Here is a 27,269-nt window from a genome sequence, read left to right on the forward strand (position 1 = left end):
TATCATGCTGAAACGAACTAATTGACAATGTATTTCAGCTGGCGCCATTCTAATAAACATGGCTGTCTGTTCACTTAAAGATTCAGACCTGCATGTTTTCCAAGTCATCCTTCATATTTTCTCCTCATGAAGTACACGTTTTGGTTGACAGCATCACTAATTCACATGAGTGGGGAATGACTTAAGACGTCAGTTGAATAGTGCCACCTACCTAAATCGATGTCTGACCTGACAGGTGCTCTGCCAGTTCTGACAAGCTCTCCATAGAAAGCCGTGCCTGTTGTAAAAGCTTTCTGTTAGACCCTCGGCACCCTTCAGCAGCTTGGATGGAGAACAACTGAAGGTGCTGAAAAGTATTACACTCAGAACAACACGTTTTTTAAGCTACGGTTGAAGTGCTCGTCTCATCATAAACCAATTTGATAACAGCCTGAACTTCTTTCAGCCTGTAACATCTCAAACTGCCGTTTTATCACAGTTTAAAGACTTGTGCAAAAGGCAAATAGTGGACTCCCATAGTTTTGCCAAAGGACTGTTTTTATTGTCTAGAAATGTATTTCTGAATCGTACAGTGATTTGAAAATATCCCTCCCCACTGAATGGAACTAGATTTTTCCCAAAGTAATTTCAAATGAATTGATATGAAATAACTGAAATCTCTTTTTAAGAAACCAATTAGTCTGGGTGGTTTACAGCATTGGAAAACGTGCCTGGACGTAATTAGATGTTTTTTGTTAGCTATAAAAATAAATAAATATATTTTGTGGGGGTTCTTCCTTCTTTATTTAGAGACAAAGAGGAACAGAAGACAGGCAGGATATGACCTCATTGGTATCCACCCTACCCAATAAGCCACCAGCACACCCTGTAATGTTTTTAAGGGAATTCAAAATGGCCATTAAAAATAAAGAGAAACATATGATGCAGAGTGGTAAAGTAAAACCAGTTTGAGTATCTGATGACAGTGCGAGTTCTGTCGAACAATTTAGCACGCCAACAGTAGCCTCAACACAAAAATCTATGGAATTATCTTTCACACAACAACTAAAATCAGACAATGTACACACAGGCTCACGCTACAGGAAACACAAGGCTAACTCTGTGGGACGACTGCACTTACAGGGTCAGCAGACTTTCCAAAGTAACAAGCTGAGCATATGCCACAGCAGCTCTCCTTCTGTCCCAAGAAAGACCCAATTAATTCATCAATCTGGAGTCCTCTGTCACTGTCGACTTCACTTCAGCCCCTTACTAGTAAGTAAGTAAGTAAGACTTTATTTATATAGCACATTTCATACAAGAATTGTAGCTCAAGGTACTTTACATAAAATCAATAAAAACAATAATACAAGTGATAAACAATTCAAACAAAAATAAAAATCCCAATAAGATCTCTGTTCAAGAGAGAAAACAACTTTAAACATGCATCTTAAAAGTAACATATACATTTGGTTCACCCCTGGTCTGTATATATAAAACCATACACTCTGTTAACAGATCCTTTCCCCAGGTCAAGAGTATGGGCCGTATTCTCTGTTAACGGATCCTTTGCCTCAGATCAAGAATACAGATTGTTTTACATATTTGTTTAAATACTTCACGCGACCAGAGTTCTTGTACGCTATCAGAGTTTGCCAACTCTGACCTAGACAAAGTAAAAATAGCAAGTCAAATAAAGCCAAATTTACTAAACCAAGATTCTACAATAATATAACTAATAAAAGTAGGAAAACCCTTTTGAGATAAAATTACTTAAATGCTTCGGTAAAAAGGTAGGTTTTAAGCTGTCTTTTAAAAATGTCTAGAGTGTTTGCTTCCCTAATATTTACTAGTGGAGCACCATCCACCCTCCCACCCTCCCTCCCCCCCTCCCTCCCTCCCTCCCTCCCTCCCCCCCTCCCTCCCTCCCTCCCTCCCCCCCTCCCCCCCTCCCTCCCTCCCTCCCTCCCCCCCTCCCCCCCTCCCTCCCTCCCTCTCTCTCTCCCTCCCTCCGCCTCTCCCTCCCTCCCTCTCTCTCTCTCTCCCTCCCTCCGCCTCTTCCTCTCTCTCTCTCTCTCTCTCCACCAGCCCGGGTGGTTCCATAATTACACTTTGCCTTGACAACACACATGATTGTTTTTCTAACAGTATATTACTTCATTAGTACTTCTCCACACGGCATATTTTTTTAACTGTCACTTTTCGCCAGACTCGCTCTGATCCGCACTCGTCTGTGTATCATAACAATCATTAATAACTGTCGCTCCCCCTCGTCAGTTCGACGTGCTGGCTGCCTCATTAGCATGGCCCAGCATTTGTTCTGTGGAAAGGCTGATTATTTTATACAACAGGCCAAGCCAATTACTTTACTGAAATGGTATCACATAAATCAAAACTTAACAAGATGGCAAATTTGAAAGTTATCTGATTCCAAGAGACACGGTGACTAATATGTCACTGTCAGGAATACTCCATGCAGGTATGCCCCGGTCATACCCGAAATATAACATCCCACAGGATCCCTGTCTGTGAAATTATCATAGTGTGGAGTGTGTAAGGGATCTTAGGACCTTACAGCTAGTTCTTTTACTGTCTCAGTTAAGCCACTTTACAGAAGGAGAAACAGATGAAAAGAGACTGGCGCTAATGTCTGTTTGGGCCGGCAGTGGCAAGCCGTGTCTGCCTTCTCGTAGCACTGAGACCTTTCTATTTACTCTGCCCTTGATTATGCTCATCCATCACCGCTTGGCAGCTGTATCAAACCTTGTAGAAACATGCAAAGCCCAGCAGTCTAAAATATGCTGACGCAACAAAGGCTCCACAAACATAAATACAGACTACTTCAGCCCTGGTCTGACTACCTTTTCTCTCTCTCGCTCGCTCTTTTTAACTAGATTTTCCATCTCAGGAGGAAACCCCACAGCCCAGAACGTGTGATGAAACACGCCTCGCTCTCTTCGATGGGCACACGAGAGAAATAGCATGGGCTCAAAAACGAGTTTCTGTTTGCTTGGCCCCGTTACTCACAGAGGCGATGAACGATGACCGGCCGCCTCTCTCGGTGTCCGTTAAACTCAGATTACCTTTTGACTAAACATCCCCCCCCCTCCCATCATCATGGTTTCATTTGTCCCCTCCCCCTCCACCCCCCGGTGAGCTTCTCCACTCATTGCTCATTTTTAAGTGAAGACGGAGCAGATGGATGCGAACTCAAAGTTTCCTGATCTTTAGCAGAAGTTATGGAGGGTTATCTTTGGCTGTATATCTCGCAGCTCTGGCAGTGTTCCCCCGGTGATGAAGGATTAAGCACTGCAGCTGTCTCCTCCCCCGGATGATGCAGTGCACTGCTCCCCGACACGACAGCATCACTTAATCTTAATGTCCGCTCCTCCAGAGCGGCCGCACAGGACAAAGCCAATCAGCATCACATGCCACAGGGATGGACCCACAGCTTGGCCCTGGAGTTTCTCACCTTCGCAGGCCTATTAATCAACTTCAGCCACACCAATCCCAGAGTTCACTTCTCGCAAACCACAGCTGAGCCGGGCAGTGATGTATAGAACAGGGTGGGGGGGGGGGGGGGTGAAGGGTTCTGGTGCACGAGAGAACACTTATCAGATTGCACATTATGCACTGCTTTGTGTTCCATGAGGGGAAAAAAACAGAGGAGTGGGGAGGGGGAGAGTGTAATGAATGCACTCCTTCAGCGCAGACCACCTATTTGCTGTGTTTAAAGAGATATCTGCTCAATAGCGTCCCAGCATTAAGGATGGGAAAGATCTAGAATAATGATCACTGCTCATTTAGATAGATTGCACTAGGGGGAAATCATTTGTATAGCTCTGGATTCAGCTGGAAGCCTGAGAAGACTCTTCATTTGTGCAGCCGTATCTTCAGTATGAACACATGGGTTCATTCCAGCAGGTTAACACCATAATCCAGTACATATTGTGTTTTTTTTTCCCATCTTCTGCAGAACACCATAACAGTCGCAAAGACCGAGAGACATATGTTTGTCATTTACTTACCTACTTAAAGCAAAATATTCTCATACAGTTGTCACATGATGTAAGGCATGCAATATTCCTGAAGGCTACATGGTAAAGCTAGACAAAGACCCACAAGAGACGACGCATGCAATATGAGGCTGAGGTTGAGGTAAAAAACATTCGTAAAGGGCCATTGAGGAGAAATATTTATCCAATATCAAGAGGACCGAGCCAGCTCTAAAGCACAAACAGATACGGCCTACTGTCAAGTGAAATCAAGAGTATCACTGTGGACATGATACTCACAGAGCCAGACTGCAGGAAAGAGCAGCTGGAGAATACACTGTGGTAAAGCTAGATAATATACTGTACTAACGTGGACTAGAAATATGAAGCAGTGAACAGTGTGATCCTGTAACGTTAGCTTTCCCCCCGTAAAACAAGCACCTCACTGATATAGCCATCAGCCCCCAGTCTAAAACCGATAATAAAGAGATGACACATTTATGATAGCATAATTAACAGCGCTCTAGGATGAAATTAAATCAATATGCCCATCTAATATCATTTTCTCTAGTTATGCAAATCAAACATCTAAAGCTCCTCAGAAAGTGATATGAATTGCTTTCACATTTCAGTTCACACATATTATCATATCAGACCTCTCGGGTTTGATGACACAGAAGTCGAGGAGAGAGGGAGTCTTAACGATCTGAGGACCAAGGAAAGGAGAGTGTTGAGCAGTGACTGCTGATTAGCTAGTAACCCACAAGACGGATGGAGACGGGCTCAGACAACTAGATAATAACGTGAAAATTGAATCCTCCAAATAAAAGACACCCAATCTTGCCTATTCTGAAGGCTAATAAATTATACTCGTTCGTAGTGTTGTGAACAATCTTTACCACAGAACTCAGTGGTACCTACCGAGCATTGCAGGGTTATTAAACCCGCGTAGATTTTGGTTTTGCATTCGGATTAAAAGGAAATGGGGTCTAAGAGAATAGAAAAAGAGGAATAAATTACAACTGAATTCCCTAAAACACATGCTGGAGTCTTTTCATGTGTCCCCGTGTCTCGCCCATGGGAGGCGAGGTTGGAGCACCAAGTCTTCCTCTCACAGGCTACGAGACAAAAGGGAGGATTTGATGTCTGGGCGCAGACAGGGCGAACAGGGAGAAAAAAGCCTAATGGCCGTGATTAATGACAAGGGGCCAGAGGAGAGCTGGGACACAGGCGCTACATATATCATCCCTTCTCATCAGTCTCTGCACCTCCTCTGCCCCTACCCTGCAAACCTGCACACTACTGAGAAAGAGAACACACACACCCAGAGACACACGTACACACACAGACACACACACACAGAGACACACGTACACACACAGACACACACACACAGAGACACACACAAAAAAAACACCAATTCTCTCATCTGATTCCAGTCAGCATACCACCAAGAACACACTCTCTTCACATTCTTCATGGGCCCTGCCGATGACGGCTGTGCAGGAACACAACATGTAAAATAAGATGTACAGTAATGAGCATGCCGAGACGCCGAGAGCGTAATCGCTCATGTTTTTCATGAACTGAACTCTTCCAGCGCACTAAAGTCACATTTTCAAGGTCTAAACTGCCATATGGAGAGATGAGTTATGGGTATTTATGAATAGGGGTAATGATAAATGGCCCCGCATTTATCTGCATAAGTAACTCAGACGTTCATGTTCAAGGCGCTGTTAAGAACACTGCTTGCACCAAGGGGCAAGTCATTATTTATGACTCTCGTAAACGTTATGTGGCCATCATCGCTTCTTCTCATTCCCTCAAAACAGGCCATGTGAGAGGCAGTACATCCTTATTCTACAGCTATCTCCAAATATCACCTATTTTCTCACCAGGCGTCCAGTGACGATAAACAACTAAATGGCATTCAGCTATCAATTTTTTCTTTATTTTAGTCGGTAAATATCCATGGGGAGTCTGTTACATTTAAAATCTGCGATTTTAATTACGAGGTGCATAGCTGGATACTAGTTAGCATATGACTTCTAAGAACACTGTAAATTCCATACCCAATTAAAACACTTTATTACTTTGCAGATTCGGTCATTATCAAATAACTTTTCAAAAAAAGGTGCCGTTAAGAGACAGGATCAACGTGACCACTGTTCTCTGTTGTGATAGGTGCAGAGGCATGGTGGGTCCAGCCCTACCCGACTCAGCAGAAGCTGATCTGCCCTGTGCCTGACCTCCACAACCCCGACTCTTAGGGCTCCCAACAGAACCATGAAGCAGGCTTTATGGTTCAAATTCATAATAAAACGGCTCATCTTTCAGAGCTAAGCACTAAGTCAACTTTACAACCTGCCCAACTGAACAGTTTGACAATTAAACCTGACATGCACTTATATTTTGCCTGCCAGCTTTTTTCATACACTAAGAACAGCAAATAACGTGAGAGGAATTAGCAGCTAGGACAGGATCAATAGCCGACAGAGTGAACATTAGAAAGGAAATAGTAAATCTCCTGCAGTCTGCCTCTTGTGGCGCTATTTAGCCTAGCCGTGCTTTGCTAGAGAGGCGTACAGTAGGCTACTGTGGACCCGCTCCAGTGCAGCCAACTTTTCAAAAAACCTTGGAGTGAGATTTGGTGGGGCCAACCAAAATGTTGCTGCCCCCCCCCCCCCCCCAGAGACGCCATTTCAACTGAGTTTGCAACCCCCCCCGCCCCCACACACACCCTATAGCGCCTCTTCCTTACCATGGCTAGAAGCCGTTACTTCATCCTCCATGCCGAGAGGGACTCTCTGGTGGCAGCCGGCTGCATATCCTTCGGTCTTTTCATTTCTGCATATTGATCAAACTGAAAGAAAACAAGGTAACTCTTTGTCTTTTTGACCATTTTAGTGTTTTTTTTTTTTTTTTTACTTATTTGCTTCGCCTGCTGAGTATAATTAATATCTCACCAGAGCCAGGGGTTGTCATTTTTCAAATCGTTTTCCTGGAAATGTTCTACACCTCTTAATGGCCCTGCTAATGCTGTAGCTGTCATGTTTTGGACAGCTGCACTTTTACAAGACAAACTCAGCTGTGCCACGAGCCTCTCTGTGGATCTCTTCATTCCTGCCTCAGAGACTGCTGCTGCCAGCTGGTGATGGCACTATGAAAATGTGATTAATTTTTACCTTGTGTTCATGACTGGTGAGTCACCTTCCAACAGCATCCCCGAGAGCCTCGTATTTCTCCCATTGTCTGATGGATGATGAGCCAAATGGCCTCGAAAACAAATGAAACCATAAAACTAATTAAAGGTGGCGTTGTGGCCACAGGAGCAGAAAGGTAAGGATTTTTGGCCGGTTGCCAGGGAGATTGGAACTTGACATCCTCAACGAGCCCCGTTACCCCGCTGGAGAGGAGTGTGAATCTCTCTGACCGTGTGTGAGAACTCAGACGTAACCTGTCTGATAACGTAGACCACAAGCACATGGCATGGCTGAAAACAAAGAACAATCCAACTGAAGACATTTTTTTTTTTTTTTTTACCCAAGACAACATGACAGCCCGGAGAGAAAGTAAATCAACAAGCTCCGAGATATGATCTCCAGAAAAGCACAAGTGAAGCTGTCTTCTTCGTTTTCAACACCATCTCTTTCACTACTTTCATGAAAGCAGATACTGTTACAGAGAGATGGTTATCATCAATTATGGGAGTTCATCCTAAGTTCATAACAGATGTTTGCATTAAACAACAAACACTTCGCAGTCTGTTATTTCCTTATCAGATGATGGGGGACACATTAAACCATTGTTTAGACATGTGGTTGAGTGTATGAGCATGATAGAGATAAAGAATATGTTCTCACATCTTGGGTCATGGCAACAATCTAACACTTGATCACTGCAGACTTCTGGAAATGGCAGCGTGCTAGTCATATGATGCAAAAATAAACAAGATCAAGAACTAATTTATGAAGGGTCGCAAACCCTACAAATTCTCTTGACAGCTAACCCTTAGAATAGCCTTCCCATCTTAATATAGCACTCGGCTACATATGCTGTACTTTCCTGACTATCTACAAACCAGAGCCTTACCCTATAGGCCTACACCTCCATCTGTGATTGCGGCTGAATGCTGGCTGTTCAACCCTCATCTCACAGAGGCTTAGACGTGGTTGTTTGATGAGGGGTTATTCCTCTGCTGACATATCATCGTTGGACAGGCCTCCAGCTGTGCCAAAAGAACAAGTTACGCAAAGGATTAGCCAGCACACTCGTGCTAATGCAGTCAAACTGTCTTGGTGATCAAAGCTACTCATTCCAGATTAAGACCAATTAAACCAGGTGGCTTTACACAAGGTAAGAGCGAGAGCGTTCACCTGCTAAAAGGGAAAAACACAGCTCTCCTCCTTTTGTTTGCTCTACGTCCTCTCAATTAAAGAACTCTGTGAAAGCACTCAAGTTCCCTGCATTAATGAGCGATACTACTGTTGTAACAATTAAATTTTTCTCTGTAGTTGGCTGACAATGTACACTTGGGGAAATGCAGTGTAGTGAGTCAGGGCAAGGAAAGCTTACGTAACAGAGTGCGTTTGAGCAAATATAAAGCGTTAATGGACGGAAATCTGAAGGGAAAGTCGTTTCCTGGACTACACAGAGCGTGGAAAGGTAGAACTAGTAGCATTAAACATGACCACTCTCCTGTCCTCCTCTTCTGCTAAAATGGTAGATAGGATAACACGAAATAATTATGTAATTGCTGCCTTTATAGGAGCGATTTCACATAAATGTCACTTTGCTTAGAGACATAATTTCCTTTATTAGGTTTTGATTTAGCTTTTACAGTTCTTCACATTGTGTTATATTGCGCTACAATGCCCTGCAGAGAGACAGTTTTGAAATCGTGCCAAATCCATTAAGTTCTAGGCAACATTAAGCACAATGTATTACTTAATCCTCATTGCTTTCCCCCCCATTCGGCAGGAGAAGGTCATGGTGGCTCTCCCTTCTTCAAACTATTTCCTTGGATGAAATACTGAGAGGGAACCAGGTCTTGTGGAGTGTGTCATGGTGATGTAGGGGTTAATAGTCCTGGTTATTACAGTAATGTGAATGTCTCTCGGTGAAGCATCTGAATCACAGCTGGCCAGATAGACTACAGGTCAGTCTAGGGCCAACAGAGTCTCCTCTGATCAAGGCTCTTGCCTGCGACGGCCGGGTGAATGATGACTGGAGAGTAAATGCCAAAACTATAAATTTCCTCCCACACTGACCCAAAGCTCCTCTAAAGTTTATTTACATTTTTACATAGCGTCCACCCTCGAATGTCCAGCGTTGAAGTATTTCGAGGCAGGATGAATTAGTGACCAGTTGCATGCTTCTGTAAAACACACATAGCTGGGAAAGTTCCTTCTGCTCTGACATGTCTGTTGTGAGCGCTGCAGAAGAGTCAACTGAAAGGATCTTTCATTGACTTGTCTTTTCTAGTTATTCTTCCCAAACCAAGCGTAGGCCTAATCTAGCAACACTGAGTAGAACCGGGTGCAGTGTCAAAATGGCCCATGAAATACAGCCAAGGTCCATAAATTACTCGCGGTAATGAGCGAATGTCTGCTAAAGGAATCACAAAGCTGCTGGTTGACACATTTAAAAAAAAATAATAATAATTATATGGAAAATAAATAAATAACTCAGACACCCTGTGGTTAACTTTCCAATGAGCTTTGCAGGGCTGTGTTTGATGTGGATGCCTACAGTAAAACGTGTTTGGACAGTCACAGGGTGGAGCTGCCAGGCATTAAACTGGCCCAGAGAACCCAGACCACCACGGCACAGCACAGGGGTCCCTGTGTACCATCACCTGGGAGAGCGAGACGGGGCACGGCAGGAGCACTTCCTGTTTAGGTAAAACCTTTAGCGGCTTCTAAAATGATGTCTTACACGTCCAAAGGTTTAGCTTGGACTAAACAATGGCGGCTATAGAAGATCAGCTGCATCTCCAACTGTGAACACTAAAGCAGTTAGTGCAAACTATAATGCCCGTGTGTAATACATCAAAGTTTGATTTCCTTCCTCGTTTAACAAACCTTTTAGTCATTTACTGAAATTATATGGCAGGTCTGCGGCCAGGAAACAGGTGTAATGAAATAATTTAAATGAGGATCTGTCAAAAATAGGGGGGAAATATATATTGTAATATATTTTGTGAGGGGATGGCGAAAATAATATATATTGCTGCCATTTTATGGTGTGGGAAGGATGCATGGCCTCGTTTGAGAAAAGGGAACATGCTTAAGTTATTACTACAGGAAGGCAATCTGTCAAAGGCAGGCTGTTTGGCATGGCACATGCCGCTGCCGAGATCAGAGAGTCAGATTCTGCTTGCAATTACTGCTGAAGGACCTTGGATGCAGGCAGCCAGCTATTAATTCAGCGCCTGGCCTTAGACACTTCGACACATCAAACACTCACTATCCTCTCCTCCGTGATACACAACTTGGCACAACAGACCTCAGCGGCCAAGCCTCACACTTCAGCGAAACTTTTGCCATCGCGAGGGTGATTAGCCTCACTCAGCTCGCAGTTGGATATTACTTACTCCGCGTCGTATGAAACTTAGTGCTGTGGCATTTCATAAAAATATTCCACTTTTCAGTGAAGAAAAAGAACAGAGTGGGTTTGGGTGTATTCAGTGTATTTGGACTCTTTTCAAATGGTCCGTAGTGCCGCGTATGACAAACAATGACTGCACGCCAGAAACAGCTGACGCTCTCGTAACTTCTACATGGTCCCTTGTATTGACACTGAACAAGCATTGTTTACTGTACAACGAGTTCACCGACATTTCAGCGAGAGATGCACGGAGCCATGCAGAGGATTACAATGTCTCAGAAGCTAGGGATTCATCACGGTGTGTGTCCCATAACACCTGAGGGAAAACCTGCAGATGACATTGATCAGGTGAACGTTACTGTCTAATGTGGTGAGACAAACTGTTCCCTTCCTAAGGATTTCATAGCCGTGTGTTTCTGATCACAGCCATTAAAATGTCATCTAAATCCTTGATTTGTCACACCTTGACTTTGCAGTACAAGAATCTTAGGATATATAACATTATAAATGAGATACATTTACATTATGTCTGTGTGCCAAAAACAGAGTAGTAAGTCTATGAAAAACTAGAACTGTTCAAATGTGTTGGCGCAGATACTACTAGATACTCTGTCGATCCTGTTGTCAAGAAAAGGTCACATGACAGACCATGCAGAGCAATAAAACTTATTGTGGGGAATTTGAAGAACTGCTTTAGGGAGCTGTGTGAACAAGCACAAGATATCCTGTCAAGCTGGAGCATCTGTGGCCAATCTGAATAACTAGCATGACTCTCATGCAGATGGTCACAGGATGTGACCAGCTCACATCGGCTGTTCCCATCAATCTACTATAGTAAATAGCTCCACTGACACCCTTGCCGTTCTCTCTTTCCAGGGCTTCTCACTCGACCACCGCCATCTTGAAAACCTCATACGGGGAATGAGGTAAGGTGCAGGGTGGGTGGAATAAGAGGGTAGTAAGCAGTCCCCTTTGAAAAAAATATGATCTTGTTTCAATGTTACGCAGCTTACGTAACCTATACATCCTCACAGAACTTTTGACCCATTTCTGGCAGAGCCATGAGTCCTCTTGATATCGTTCCTTTGAAATCTTAATGTCCAACTGCCCTTCTCCCTGGCCCCTGCTCACAGCTAAATCAGATTTATAACTACTGTCAAAAGGCAGGGATGACAGATAGATTAATCTTCCGTTCATGAGTTTACATCTCTGGCATCTGGACTGCTGATCTGGCCCTAACAAGCACTGAGGTCTCGGCTTGCTGTCTTTTAAAGTTGATGTGTTCGTGGCTGGAGATGAATTACACTGTCATAGGAATCTATTTATACAGCAGTTAGAAGGGTGTGCCACCAGAACCAGAACATAGTGGTTCCACAAGGCCGTCAGCATCTGTTAAAGCAAGTCTGCCACTGTCAGGAGGACTGATGGACTAAAGCACATACCAGGTAAGCTACCATCTCCTGATACCGTCTGCATTGATAGTAGTTGATATATTCATCAGCAGCAATCTCCAAGTATACATATGCATAAGAATCCAGACACCAAACACTAAATTTAAATCTCTGAGGCACTAAATTCATCATGGATCCCTTGATTTCTGTATGTGTATCAATTAAACGCTAAAGGGCAACACCAACAGAAATGAATGGATTCATTCTTGTTTAATCAACAGGTTTACAAATTATAGACGATGACAGCTGGGGAATGTTTGAAGAGGGATTGAAAGACAAGACCACCAGGACTCAGGTCTTCGAGCATGTCATTGCCGGTCCACCCCCCTCACTAACTAACACTCATCTCCAGCACAGGAATCCCTGTCATCATCCTCCACTGCCTCCCTGACAAAAGCCACTTTGAAGTCATGCTCCCCTGCATTCGTGCCTCTGTTAACCCCAGGATACGTTTTGTATAGATACTCTCAATTTTAAAATCAAATGAGTAATCACATGATTTAAAACACAAAAGGACATCCAAATACACAGTGGGGTGTTTCTGTTTCCCAGCCTGGTTGATGCTAGCCAGTAGCCATACGAAGCTAAAAATGCTAAAAACAGGTAACACTGCAACAAGGCTATCAGCATTCTTTTACGGGAGCACTGTGGCCCTTTTCTCTTTCTCGTGTCTAATAACTAATCTGGTGGCGCTAGTCTTGAATGATGATAATATGTCTGGGCTTTGAGCCCCCTCTTTTATATTCCAACGCCCCGAGAACCCTCTATGGGGTTTTAAAACTTCAAACAGTACCTCATGAAAAAGTCAGGAGGTGTCAGGCTCGTGTCCCTCCCCAGCGCCGCTCCCCCGTCCCCCTGCCCCCCGACCCCCAGCCCGCCGGCTTGCCAACACCAAAGGCCAGAATTGATTTTGTGTGAAGCAGGACAGGCTCCTCCCCCTACAGGGAACACCCCCGCCTCACCAACGCCTGTGGCTCCACTCCAGGGCTCCTGCAAGAACTCACACATGCCGCCGGAGATAGCTAGCTGGGCCAAAACGTAAACACAACCACGTCTCTTTAAGATGGACTATTTCCAAATAAGGAAGGCAGGGGCAACTGAGAACCATTGTTATTTTTCTTCATGGTAGTTTTTGAGCCACGCTTTGTCTGATCCTTCGCCTGGAACCTGTTTGCCTTGGGTGACCCTACCAGGGGCATAAAGCCCCCGACAACATAGCTTCCAGGATCATTAGGACACGCAAACCCCTCCACCGCGGTAAGGTGGTGACTCAGGGAGGGTCACGGTTAACATTGCTTTAATTCCGGGAGGATGATCCTTGTGTATGAGCTAATAAAGAAAGGTTTATGAGAAACTCAAACACAGATTACCTGTAATAAGGGCACAGGCCTACAACTGAAGCTGAGCTTTAAATGTAGTCCTGCGGTACAAAAATGCAGTTCACAGGGTCATAGAAAAGCCAACCGAGATAAAATCTGAGGTACCTTGCTTGTATCCTGATCCATATACAATCCCCTTTATATTAAACATTCTTTCTTGTTTCCATATACTTTAGCGATGACAGTGAATCCCTGTCATAGATTGAACTTTTTCAGACATTCTTTATTATTTTGTTCCCTATTCGAACATCCCTCCAAAAGAACAACATCAAATATGTGCGGATCCTCTATATGCCCATGTGATGAGATAAGATTCTAGCCAGGTAGGATTGTTAGCAAGGTAGGTCTGTTTGCCTTACCTGCCAGCAGCAAAAAGCCCATCCTTATGCCATTATTTCACATTACACAAAACACCCTTGTAACCATAGGTTCCCTATGAAAACACATCATAGAGTGAGTGATGAAAAAGTTCAGAATGGAACATAAGGGTTTAACTGGGTGTTTAAGTAGTCAATTATGTACAGAAACCACATTTGAATTCTCGTAATAAAGTAATTATTAAGTATTAAAACATTGCCTTATAAAGCAGCAGCATATAATAGCCTCTGTGATTCCATCTTGAGGAAATGGCAATAATGGATTTTCGGTCAAAATGTTCCAAACTACTGAGATTCAAGCTTCAGTTTCTATGACTTCTAGTTGGCCTTCAGACAGTTTTGACAATCACTTCCCACGGACAAGCGGTGGTATTTACAGTATAAACATTTCTATTAAACCACATATGAAGCAAAGGGTGTACCAGCCCAAATAGGATTAAACAAAATAACTGGTCTTGAAAATGGCAGAGATTGTGAGGTTAACTTCCATGTTGGAAACTGGTTTCCTGGCTCCAAACAGTGACTACCATTGGCTGGGTGTCAACCTTCCTGTCTAATGGACAGCCACAAAGCTGACAGGCAGTAAATCATTGGGACTATAGAAGGCCATTAGTGCAGCTATACACAATAAAAAAACGGTAATGGTCTCATAAACCCAGCCGCACTACACAAGAGACATTCTGATGTTACTTAACACGCTCTCACAGAACCATGGATGAAATAGAGAAAACGGTTTTCCATAATTCCACGCGGTCCTTTACATGATTATCAATGTCTTGTTCTGTAAATGAGAGCTTGGGGCTTGAGTGTTGAGACTGTGCATGTAGGCTAATCTATAACGAGTCACCTGTTTGTGAAGAGAGCTTTTGAGCAGACGATTGTATGCAATTCATTTGATACTTTGACACTAATTTCTCGTTTATGACTAGCTCACAGCTAATCAATGGGCTGTCTGTAGTGCGTGATTCATTCTGACCTCTTCACAAACAGGTGACTCGTTATAGATTAGCCTACATGCACAGTCTCAACACTCAAGTCAAAAGCCCACAGTGTCTGATATTTACAGTCTGGTACCTGTATACTGCTATTTGATTTTACCTATCGTCAATAACATTGTTTACCTACGTTCTAATGACAGGAATATGATACTTCAGTCATCAAAAGCATGAACATTTACGTTTCTTGATGCTTCCCCTATTATCAATATTACATCTAATGACAGCAGTTTTTTCTGCAATTTAAAACAGATAATTCAGCTTGAAGGATAATGAGCTCAAAGGAAAACTGTCCTGATTATGCACAGAAATATCACCTTTAATGGGACCTGAATGATCTAAACAGAAATTAAAATGTCTTCTAGTTAAACCTACAGGATGACTGACACATTTCAAGATGGTATCCATAACATTTCAACTGACATTTTAGCTTCACTGAATGACAGGTTCCCCTCTGTTCGTTGTCACTTCCTTCCTCCAGACAGACTGCAGTCTCCTGCTGCTCTCTGCCAATAATAGCCGTTTTAAAAACAAGGCAACACTTCTTAGCACTAATATAAAGGCGGTGGCCTGTGTCAGGGCCACTCATTTGTCAATCAAAGGCTCCTTCTAACACTTACGACTTAACCTTAAGGAGCAGCGTCACAAATGGGAGTCAGGCGACTGAGCGGTTAGGGAATTGGGCTAGTAATCAGAAGGTTGCTGGTTCGATTCCCGGTCATGCTAAATTGACGTTGTGTCCTTGGGCAAGGCACTTCACCCTACTTGCCTTGGGGGGAATGTCCCTGTACTTACTGTAAGTCGCTCTGGATAAGTGCATCTGCTAAATGTAAATGTAAATATGTGATTCTGACATTCCAATTTCATATTTTCCAAAAGACAAAAACTATGCGACAAACGCTTTAGTATGGCTTCAGAATGTACTAACTAGAAGGCTAACAAGTAAAACTAATGGTAGTAGCATTGCTACGAGTATAATGCTAGGTAACTTAGCCCAGCAGCTAACTAAAGCTAGCTAGCTACTGTTTCAGAAAAATAACTCACTCGTCTAAGAAACAACTAAGGGAATGAACATGGGAGGACAGGTGAGGCTACAGTATAATAATAACAGGCTTTTGATAGGAATACAGCTGACACATCTAGCAGGTCACAGACCTGTGAGGTTTTATTTTATTCGACACTTCAGTCATACCTCTTACTTTGTCTTGTTCTGTTTCCATCAGGACAGTAACATCTCGTTTTGATAGCCCGGGGAATCCTGAAGCACTTTCATTTAAAATGCAAGAGAGCTTACTTAAAATGCAACACGACAGAGGGATGCAGGTTCTTTCTACCTCACTTCATCAGCAAAATATATTGAGAATATTTGTTACAGCTTTTTCCAACTGTCCTAGTTTAATAAATAGTCTTATCAGTAACACAAAAAATGATAGTGAAAGGCTGGTGTCGATAGTTCAAAGTGTTGGCTAATGTGACCCCTGACCAAGGTATGTGATGCAAGGTAGAAAAATGGAGCCAAGACTTGCTGCTAGCGTTCAAGCCTTCCATCTGTCATGAATACCTTACATGCCTGTCTCTTCCATGTGGGCTCTAATACCAGAGTGAAGCTTTCCTCCCGGTTATCCCTAATCCTGGATGTGAAATGTGACAAGATCATTCTTTAGAACTACTTTAGGCTGAATAATCTGCCTATCAGAGACATTCATCCCAACCTGCACACTCCTTCCAGTGTCACAACATGCCTCCTGTTCGTTTACAGCCCAGCTCTACCTCATAAATTAAATATTGATGAGTAAATATGAGGACCTGTGAACGAGGCAGCACCGGAGTTCCTCGGCGGACCCCAGTGCAGAAGAGGGTGGTCTGACACCGAGTCTTATGGAGAGGCATGCGACTACGCTTCCAAAACAGTTTACAGTTGCTTTTGCCCTAGCACGCATTACAAAAAAGTGTAATCAAATTCATTAATCATCAATTATGGCAATCAAATTCCAAGTCCTTGGAGACCTTGAGAAGGCCGTCTCGAACCAACCAGTGCCATGCTTTGATGTCATTAAAGGAGAGCCTGATTCCATTTCCTTATCTCCTAAGGCTATTAGGGAGAGGAGATAGGTCTTATAAGCTTCCTGAAGTTTCCACAAAGTTCTGGGAGCAGTAATATGGCAGCTGTCGCATTCAGATGCAGCAACTGTGCTAGCCATTGGTTCCAGTGCTAACAGGGAGGGAAGGTGAAGTCAACTTCACTCTGCAGCATGACTGCAGCATGCCAAGTTCCTCACCCACCTGGTGGCAGGTGGACGACAGCGTAATCTCCATAGGCTTTCCTACGTAGCGCCACAAGCTTTTACAACCACAGCTTTAGCTAATTGATGAGACACTCTGAAAAAGACCCTTCACTAGTGTGATGTGGGTTTCACCTCAACTTTTCTAACTCTGTTAAAGTCATGCTACACCTCTGTCTTATCGCAAGGATGAGTCTTGCTTAATGTCAGCTTGGTGGTGAGTTTTTCCAAGTCATATCAAGGCAATTTGGCAAAAGGGGGGTAGGTGAGGGACATGTCACACTGCAGTTAAGGTGAATGAAATGGGTATGTCTTCTAAGTATACGAAATGTCCTGTCCTAAAAGCATGGACTAATATATGTAATACCTCCTGACACACACTCCCAAGCATTTCCCTGACAGCTTCTGCGAGTTTTTTTGCTTAGAAGAAAGCTGTCTAGTTCCTTGTCATTTCAGCTGAAAGACATCTCTCAACTCAGAATCTAATTCCCATACTTAAAGACAGTGATGCCTACCACATAGTGCATTAACATGCCATCAAGACCATCAGAGCAATTTCTGCCTGCCAGTCAGCCTCGGGAACATTGGAAAGAGAGATTTACATAGTGAAGACATAGTGAAGGGGTTCTTGTAAAGACTGGATGCAACAATCTGAATCCAGTGCTCCCTCAACACCATTTACCTGTCTTTTGTGCGTAGGATTATCCCGCTAGATAATAGACAGTAGGATTACTTTTCTATACCATCCATTAACTTCTATTTTCCATCTAATGCAAAAAGACTCCTCAATCACTTGCTTTTGATTCTTACAAAAAGACTGACAGAACTCGACATCAAATGCGGTCCCATAATCCAGACATTTGGTCAAAACTATACTATTCCGTATGTACGTTCAACAAAAGACTTATAGTAACAGAAAAAAATTATAATGCTATGCTGGTGCAAGAGACACCAGTTAGTTATGGCTGTTAATTTTCTGATAAGCGTACCATTCTGCGTGGCACACACAAGCCGTGCTTAACCATTATTAATGTGACAGCCTTCAGCGCAAAGCAAATCAATTAAACAGTGGCAAGCGCCACCCCACCCGATATGAGGCCTTTTAAGGGCGTTTTCCTGCGACAGAGAGTGCCTCTTCACTACACCTGACAGGTCAAGAAAGGTATGAAACAATATCACCTTCTAACCATCATCTTCCCTTTTTACCTGTCAGTTCAAGTCTGGCTCTCTCCCTGTCGGAGTGGCATGCCCTGTACAGGCTGCCACAAGGTGAATTTTCATGTCATGTCGGTGAAATTTCTTATTCCATTTACTCCGCATTACAATGTCACATTTATCGATCAGATGCGTTCACACAAAACCAGCAGGGACTTGCAGCTCCTTTTTGTGGAGTTTTTTTTTTTGAGTACATCCTTCCACAAAATGGGCACTTAATGCATGCATTTGTGAGTCAGATTTTCTGAGTGGTGGTTAGTTGTGATATACCATCATGCTGATTGCAGGGTTAAACTGCAACAGGAATGTATTCCTGTGTTTCAGTGTCCTCTAGTTTTATTGTAACCACATTTTGTAGGGAATAGGGACAAAATTCGAAATGAAAATGAATAAAAACTAATTAGACAATGTATTTTTGCCAGTGTTTTGGATTTCCACGGTTGATATAATGAAACTGTTTTTAAATAAGTTACAATTACTGGCCGTATCATTGTCTGGGGAAAACCTATTCAAATGAGATAGCATTCAATGCATCGGACATAGCAAAATAAGAAAGTTACCCAACAATAAAATATATTTAATATAAGGCCTAGTAACGTGTATGCATACTGTGTATGACTGCAGAGAGCAGAGGGACTTGCCAACCACAGAGCATATCAAGTATTAGACTTTTCTTTTTACATTCAACTTGCACTTCATGTCTACTGGGTCATATACAACACATGACTACAGTCATAATAATAGCACCTGTCAAAGGGGATTTACATATCTACTTACCTACATTGTTAATCATTGTTAGAATGAAAGAAAAGGTAATTTTCCTACATTGATTAAGTTAACAAAGAAGGCCATGTGTTTACCTCCCTTAATTATATATATGCGTCCAGCAGAAAATCGAGAAATAATTGTGGCTCCAAATGTTCACTCAACTATGTAGTTATATTAACAGTTCATTTCAGAATAATTAGCAAACACGCACAAATGGAAAATAAAAGGTGCTCATTAACTGTAGCTACGTTTTATCAATGATTTCCAAGTGATACGTTTTAAATACAATCATGTTTACAATTATTTGACAGAATATGCAACGTTCTAGTCTTCCAGGCATTCACAAAGTTCCTCTTGCAGCATTTAGCAACTGGTGAAAGTTATCCGATACTGAGTCTGCGCTGTAAATAAACATATTTGCATGCAGAGAGTGATTCATTAACACGTCACCTTGAAATATGGAAGGGATTTCAAACTTTCTATTTAAATGTCTTGAATTATGGCAACGAAAAAATGTGTTCCCATTTAAGGATAATGCCGAGTATTTGGTGTCTGGTGCAATGGGCCATCCATCACGTGGACAATGAAAGGAGTTTTTTCCTGACGTTAGAAATTTATGGTCGCCCTTCTATGCCCTAATAACTCAAGCTCCTTGTCATTGCCTGACAGCCGTTGCTGAAAACAGCACCTCTGTTATCAATCACAAAATATCTCTTGCACATGTTAACTTTTCTCTGATCAGCAAGATACTTAAATACGTTTTGTCTATGATGTAGATTTTTAGTTTTGATTTAAGAATATAGGTCGAACTGACATTTACGATTCTGTGGGGCTGGTGGGATATAATGACAAGAGTAGCCCTATAACATATACGAGGATTGATTGCGAGATTAATTATGAATATATATTCAAACACGTTTAACTCATTCCCCTTGTACCGAAGGTCAGTAAGATAATAATTTCTCAGTTAGAGCTTTCTTTCGTTTTGTTAAACACTTACCAAAAAAGGTTGATATAAAATACAATTATGTGAGTGATCACGCAAAAATAAACGGAGTCCGACTTCAACCAACTCTGAAATAAACCGACTCTTAGGCTACTTTATGGACTTAAACATTGTATGGTCCGACACGTCCTTCCCCTTTCTAACTGCAGCGACTGCAGAAGAACTGAGTCCATTAGGTACAAATGACAGATGTTAAGAGTATGATTGAGAGGGGAATAAATTGAATCCACTATTGTGCAGTAGAAGAGCTGATGTCTACACGTGTAAAAGGAAATTAAAAACTACAATATATTTTATGTTAGCTAATGCTTATTTTGTGTTTGACGTTATATTTGACATGTAGCCTAAGTAAAGACTACAGTAAGCTAGACTTCATGTTTATCTTAGAGGACTTTTGACTAAATCGATTTTAAATTCATGCCGATGTTCCGTAAGTAAATGGTAAATGGACTTCATTTATATGACTGCATACGAATGTTCATATAAAACACAGAAAATAAAGGAATAACGTCACGTTCCCTTGACCCTCCAATCACCTCAAGGTCTCATTTGATTGGAAGGCGGCAAAGGCTCTAATCTCAGGACTAATTCAGCTGCTGCTAAGGGGAGTGTGTTTTTGTACTACACCCGACGTGGAGAGCGAGCGCAGGGAAATACAGCCACTCTCTCAACAGCACCACGAGGATGAAGCCGTGCAGTCTCAACTCCGATATGTGCGGATATTGCTCAACCCTTCACCACCTCTGTTAAGGATTTAACTAACATTATTTATTATTCGCGTTTATAAGAGCGGTGCTATCAAGATATACTTCGACTCCTAATCTACAAATGTATTTTTCTTCTATTTCGATGAGAATTGGGTCATGATCACATCGCCCACGGTCTCTGTCCTGAGAAATAGCACCAATCCTGTGTGGGAGAGCACCTCGTCGGGAGAGAAGGGCGCAGCTAAAATCAACAAGCCGTTTCACCACCCAGTGTCTCCTGCAGACCCGTTACGGCAAGCTAATCGTCTTCCCATAAAGATTTTGAAAATGCTCACCACACGGGGAGGACACATTTTGCATCCGGAATATCTTCAACCTTTGTCATCAACCCCTATCAGTCCCATCGAGGTAAGAACCAGGCGCAGAAAGGAAGACGGGGGATTTTCAAGAATTATTGTTTGTTTGTTAAATAATATATGCGTAGTAAGATTACTTTCTCTATATGGGTTGTTTCTGTTATCACTTCGGATATGATCTGTAATTTTTACTTGAGATATGCAGGTTTTAAGATGGGCTAGGCGCAGTGCGTAAAGCGCGATGCGTATTTTGGCCAAGCACAGAGCTTTTAGCTAAATGCCTTTACGTAAAGTTATAGATGCAACATGCCTTCATAAAAAATACTACATATCTAACAAATGTTAAGTATCCAATAATAATTTAGATCTGTCTTGTTTTACAGCTGGATGCGAAGAAAAGTCCGTTGGCTCTTTTGGCACAAACGTGTTCTCAAATTGGTAAACCTGATCCTCCGTCTTCCTCCAAATTATCATCAGTAACCTCTGGATCTAACGACAAGGAGACAAAGTCAGGACCACTGAAAATGAGTGACATCGGAGTTGAAGACAAATCTAGCTTCAAACCCTACTCTAAATCATCCGAGAAGAAAGACTCGTCCAGCAGCGGAGATAAATCTAGTTTCCGAGTGCCTAGCGCCACCTGCCAGCCATTCACCCCAAGGACAGGCAGCCCGAGTTCCATTACCTCCGTATCTCCTTTGCCGTCAGAGGGCAAATTGGGAGACAAGGAGGAAAAGAAGGAGTCTGAGAATGGTAATAAAAGCAGTACAACGGAGAGCAACAGTAACAGTAGGATAAACGTCGGCTGTGGAGGGATTAACGTCGACGTTAACCAACACCAGGACGCCACATCTGGATCAAAGGCTATCACGTCAGACTCAACATCTGTAACCTCGGCATCCTCCGTGCTCGGGTCAGGGCTGGTCGCCCCCGTTTCACCCTACAAACCCGGTCACACCGTTTTCCCGCTTCCCCCCGCTGGTATGTCATACCCTGGAAGTTTAGCAGGTGCATACGGAGGCTACCCTCAGCCCTTTCTCCCTCATGGAATGACTTTAGATCCGACGAAATCTAGCAGTCAGTTATTAAGTGCACAATTTGCTGCTGCTAGTTCACTTGGATGCAGTAAGGCTGGAACAAGCCCCCTGGCCGGTGCATCACCGCCGTCTTTAATGTCTGCTAGTCTTTGCCGAGACCCATATTGCCTAAGTTACCACTGCGCAAGCCATTTATCCGGTGCACCCAGTGCCAATTGTTCGCATGACTCTGCGGCTGCCGCTGCAGCCGCCTCGGCTCTGAAGTCTGGATACCAACTCATGTACCCTACGCACCATTTGCACGGCGTGCACTCTCCGCCATCTTTTACCGGACACCCGTTGTACCCGTATGGTTTTATGATCCCAAACGACCCTATGCCACATGTCTGTAACTGGGTTTCAGCCAATGGACCTTGTGACAAGCGTTTTTCTTCTTCTGAAGAACTTCTCAATCACTTGCGGACTCACACTGCTTTTGCGGGGACGGAGAAGTTGATATCAGGATACCCGGGTTCATCATCTCTGGCCAATGCAGCTGCGGCAGCCATGGCTTGTCATATGCACATGCCCCCCAATGGGGGTCCTGGTAGCCCCGGAACGCTGACACTCAGAAGCCCGCACCACCCACTAGGACTGAGCTCTCGCTATCACCCATACTCAAAGAGCCCCTTGCCCACTGGCGCACCCGTGCCGGTCCCCGCAGCCACAGGTCCATATTATTCTCCATATGCTTTGTATGGGCAGAGACTCACCACGGCAGCCGCGTTAGGATATCAGTAGATGAGAAATTATACGTGCATTTATAAAGAAGATTTTAAGCCTAATGAGTTTTATAATGGTTGTAATTCATGCAGGACGGGATCCATGTGGGCTCAATGTATTTATTTGCGATAGCTCCAAGCGTGATAAAAATAAAATAATTATAATATAATTTGCAAAAGGCTCAAAGTGCATTATTTCACAATTTAGGTCGAAATGTATTAACAATGCTGTTAATGCATGAATGTATCTTCTTTGCTGACTATAAACTGTAGGCTTCCAGTTATATTTTTGTATATATTTTTCTTCTGTTTTATTTGAGAGTGGTCTTAATATTTTGAAAATACAAATCTTTCCATATGCTCTTGCCCATGGAACTGTAGTAACATTTTAGTTCAACTGAGTAATTTTGCAAGGGAAATTAACTTCCTTATGAGAAGAGTCCAAAACGTAACGCAGCTGATTAACTTTACATTTCAGACAAATGTTTGATTAATTTGTCACAAGTCTCTATTGTTTAGGGGGGCAAAATATTTTGTGCTATATACAGCATTTCACAAGTAATACTTTCCTTTATACAGAAACCAGCTTTTCGTGTTCTCTTTCAGAACACCGGACACTGTTGTTTTTGTATAGCCTACATATTTCCCAATTTCTACTATAGAAAGTAGGGTAGGCTACTGATTATCTCTGAAATGCAGTTGCTACCAGTTCGACAAGGTTCAATCGAGACAGTCTAGTGAATGCTGATGTTACTTGCTCTGTCTCAGTGTAAAAAAATTGACCAACGCGGCAAGTTACTTTACGGCTTCTATTTTGGATCAGTTTGATTAGCCATGGCCTAGGACGTATATGCGCAGACCTAAACGGCCAGGCCACTGTGAAAACCAGTGGAAAAACTTTTAAAAATACATTATGTATCTGCAGGCATGGTTTGTATTTTTGCCATAGGCCATACATATACGAAATCAGTCAAAATAAGGTACAATGTAGGATATTTCTAAAATTATAATTCATAACGTTGGAGGGTTGAAGATTTTCCCAACATGAATGGTGCTATTGCCTTACAGTTCCCAATGGCCGGAAATTATAAAGCTGTTCTGGATGGATTGTTAACGCTTCAAAAAATCCGGTATGGAACAAGTTTGGAAAACGACCATCTCACTGGATTTTAGGAGTAACTTCTGAAACTAATGTTTAAATCCTAATAGGCTGAAGTCGTGTGTTCCTGTGTGTTCGCTTATCTGTCTAAAATGTTTATACCGGGCTACTGATCCAATTTTGGTACTTCCAGGATTTTTACGGAGAAATATTTAATTTCGTCCACTTATGAGGTCATGGATTACACTCAGTAAAAATGGAGGAACATACAACTGGTATAAACCGCAGCTAAACAATGATTTATGATGACACATTTCCACAGCTTTTGTGATTGCAGTAATGAAGCCGTGGACCAAGTGGCGTGAAATGAAGCAATGCCTAATAATTTTAATCAGCCCTTTTAACAGAGCTCCGGCATCAAACAAACAATGTCATTATCCATCCATAGTAAATCATTCTATTCTCTAGAGATAAGATCTACATCATTAACGGTCATATGTCATATTCATCAAATCGACCTCCACTCTCACAGATGAATCCTTACCATAGCCTACATGATGTATGGTAACGATGCTTGTAGATGATAATTTACAACAACAACTAGGCCGCTGTAAAGGGTCTTGTTGAGTGTGATGACTCTATCACATTGCCCATCAGTCTGAAATAGTAAAAAGAAAAATATTACAGGCGCTCTGATTTTAATTAGCCTCTTTATTACTGGATTTGACAGACAGTTCACCAAAATAACATTGCATCTAACACACAGGAAGCCCATTGTAGTTTCTTCTAACCTTCTAAAGTATGTTATACAACAAAAAATAGTTGTCTAAGAAGTAAAAAATTAAAATAAAATAAAAATTGTAAAAAAAAAGAACAAGTAAAGGTGTATTTCCCCATGTGGGCCACCCCTGTACTCATCCAGACAGTGTTCCTCTGTGTCCTCCTTGACCTCTCAACCACCCCCCACACAGGACAGGTTATAGCCTCTCAATCACACCGCAATGACAGAGTCTGTTGTACCACATGCTCCAACCTCAAATATTGTCAGGACATGAGAGGGTGGCTGGGTAAGTGACTCCTCACTGAATCATTGTAACTGCCACCTGTTTTGCTTTGAACGTTGGCACAGGGAAGATTTCTGGCCCTTTGACCAAGGGAAGACTGCAAGTGCACGCCGGCTGGTCATAGACAAATGTTGACCGTAAGAATGGTGTACTCCACATACAGTACATACATTATGGAATGCCCGTCGCTTTGTGGACAGCTGCATGCCATGTGTCGCAGTGTCCAGGAGTTGTTATTGTTAAAGGAATCGTCATCATCAACACCAAACATTGAGGTCACTGAACACACGTTAGTGTGTGTGTGTGTGTTGTGGGAGGGGCAAGGGGGTAGGTATATTCACTGAGTTTACGGGTCTGAAGAATATTAAAGGTATGCTAAATGAATACAGTACACACTGTAGTCCCTCCAAATACATGAGACACTCCAGTTCCCTTCACTGTATATTAATGATCCAATCAAGAGATTCCCTGTTGCTAAATAAACCTCAGTGGTTTGAATAAACCTTCCACAGTGGTTATGTACTCTGGAAAGGGATTTGGATCGCTGTTTACAAAAGCTTAAGAAAAATAGATGACCTTTGCCATATTGAATCCACGAAAGAAGTGTGTCCTTAATCATCCAGAGAAACTCTGGTTAGTTTTTTCTGGTGGATGACTTCACTTCTCCAAACAGGCTCCATATGGTATTATTGCTCCATCACTTCCTCCTTCTGACAAGTAATGTAAATCTCAAATAGGTGTTAGTTAAATCTATGTTTTACAACAATAACATTAATCTGGACCACCGGCCTTTCGACTATGAGGTGAAGTTCATTGACAGCATCTAAGACCTTGAAAAAATAAGAAATCATACATTTTGGACTTTATTATAATACGCTACAGTACATCAATTGTGTCAACATTAATGCATCAAGGAGTCTTTATCTGTGTGCGGTCTAGATACACACGTGTGTCTATTCAAGAGTGTGCAGTCGCAGGGAAATAAGTTTGGGAATTTTCCCTTTAAGAAAGTCTGTCAACGCAGAAACCCAAGGAAACAGCAACAGAGAACTGAACAGTGAGCCCTTGTCTGTCAGCACTCAACATGCCCTGTAATTTACACACTACTGGCAGCAACCATTTTGAAGTCGGTCTTAGAGAGCAAACTTTTTGTCTCCAAACGTCTTGCTCTCAGCGAGCTGACTGCTGCTACGGCCGGTGATTAATGACTTATGGACTTATTGTATGGAGGCAGCTAATTAACTGCAGACTGACTAAAGACACGCTATGAAAACCTCCACTGATAACCTGAACTCTTTCCTCCCGTACAATCTTGCCATGTGGACGCTCTTACTGACAAATTTGCAAGAAGCAGACCAGTTGAGTAAGATGAATGGTCTCCCAGAACAGTAAACAGCCTCTAATTTAACAGTACTTAAAAGTATGACATACTGGCTTTGTGCTCCTGCTCTGTTCGTGCTCTCGGTTTGGAACCACGGCCAAAGTCCCCCTGCTGCTGGTTTAAAATTAGGCTTGGCATATTCATGTAGGGTGATTCTGAATACTGGGCTAGCGGGCATGTGTTCTTTACCTTTTGAAGAGTTGGCAAAACTCTGTAATATATCTGGGACAGTGCATTAGGTTTTATAACGTTTATTTTGTTTTTAGAACAGACAATTGTTTTTAATTCACATGCATTTAGTAAATCATGAGATATTGAGAGGCCAGAACGTGCAAAAATGCAACACTACTAACAATATTAACTAGGGAAGTGGGCCATCCTTCAAGGTAACACTCAAAGTTTCTACCAGCCAACACATACCTAGCCAGATATGTAGCTAACCCTAACCCTTTTTCATCACCCATACTATAATTAGGTTTGTTAACATACTGCCCTGTTTGCAGTTGTGTTGACGGTAACTTGATACAGTTGCCTTCAAACTTGTGTGCTCTGCCCAAGGAGACTGCCAAGTGCAAAAATTATGGACTTTTAGGGGTAGAGTTAGCTGAGGATCTGAGGGTTGCTTTATCTTCCAGACTAGAATGATCTATTTTCATGTAATGACACTGATGGCAAATGGTAGTGAACACAACTGTTCTCAAATTACTTTGTATAAGGAACATTTTGCTTTGACCAAGAGTGGTACAGCATGCATTATGCTAGTTGGCAGATCATTACAGCTGATGGACATTTCACTTACCCAAGTCAA

General features: G+C 42.5%; 1 protein-coding gene across 1 annotated transcript; it reads left to right on the forward strand.

Moving 5' to 3' along the window:
- Nucleotides 1-20,654: 20,654 nt before the first annotated feature.
- LOC134031555 (zinc finger protein 503-like) lies at nt 20,655-23,096 on the forward strand. Its single transcript, XM_062475242.1, has 2 exons — nt 20,655-21,171; nt 21,503-23,096. Exons 1-2 carry the CDS (start codon nt 20,920-20,922, stop codon nt 22,934-22,936), a joined length of 1,686 nt encoding a protein of 561 aa, XP_062331226.1. The 5' UTR covers nt 20,655-20,919; the 3' UTR covers nt 22,937-23,096.
- Nucleotides 23,097-27,269: the final 4,173 nt, after the last annotated feature.

This window comes from Osmerus eperlanus, chromosome 12 (genome assembly GCF_963692335.1).
Source record: "Osmerus eperlanus chromosome 12, fOsmEpe2.1, whole genome shotgun sequence".
Classification (NCBI taxonomy): domain Eukaryota; kingdom Metazoa; phylum Chordata; class Actinopteri; order Osmeriformes; family Osmeridae; genus Osmerus; species Osmerus eperlanus.

What these genes read in the sequence shown, in the direction of transcription:
- LOC134031555 (XM_062475242.1), top strand. Translation starts at nt 20,920, where the DNA reads ATGATCACATCGCCCACGGTCTCTGTCCTGAGAAATAGCACCAATCCT. An exon ending in CCCCTATCAGTCCCATCGAG is followed by an intron (nt 21,172 to 21,502) that starts GTAAGAACCAGG and finishes CTTGTTTTACAG; the next exon opens with CTGGATGCGAAGAAAAGTCC.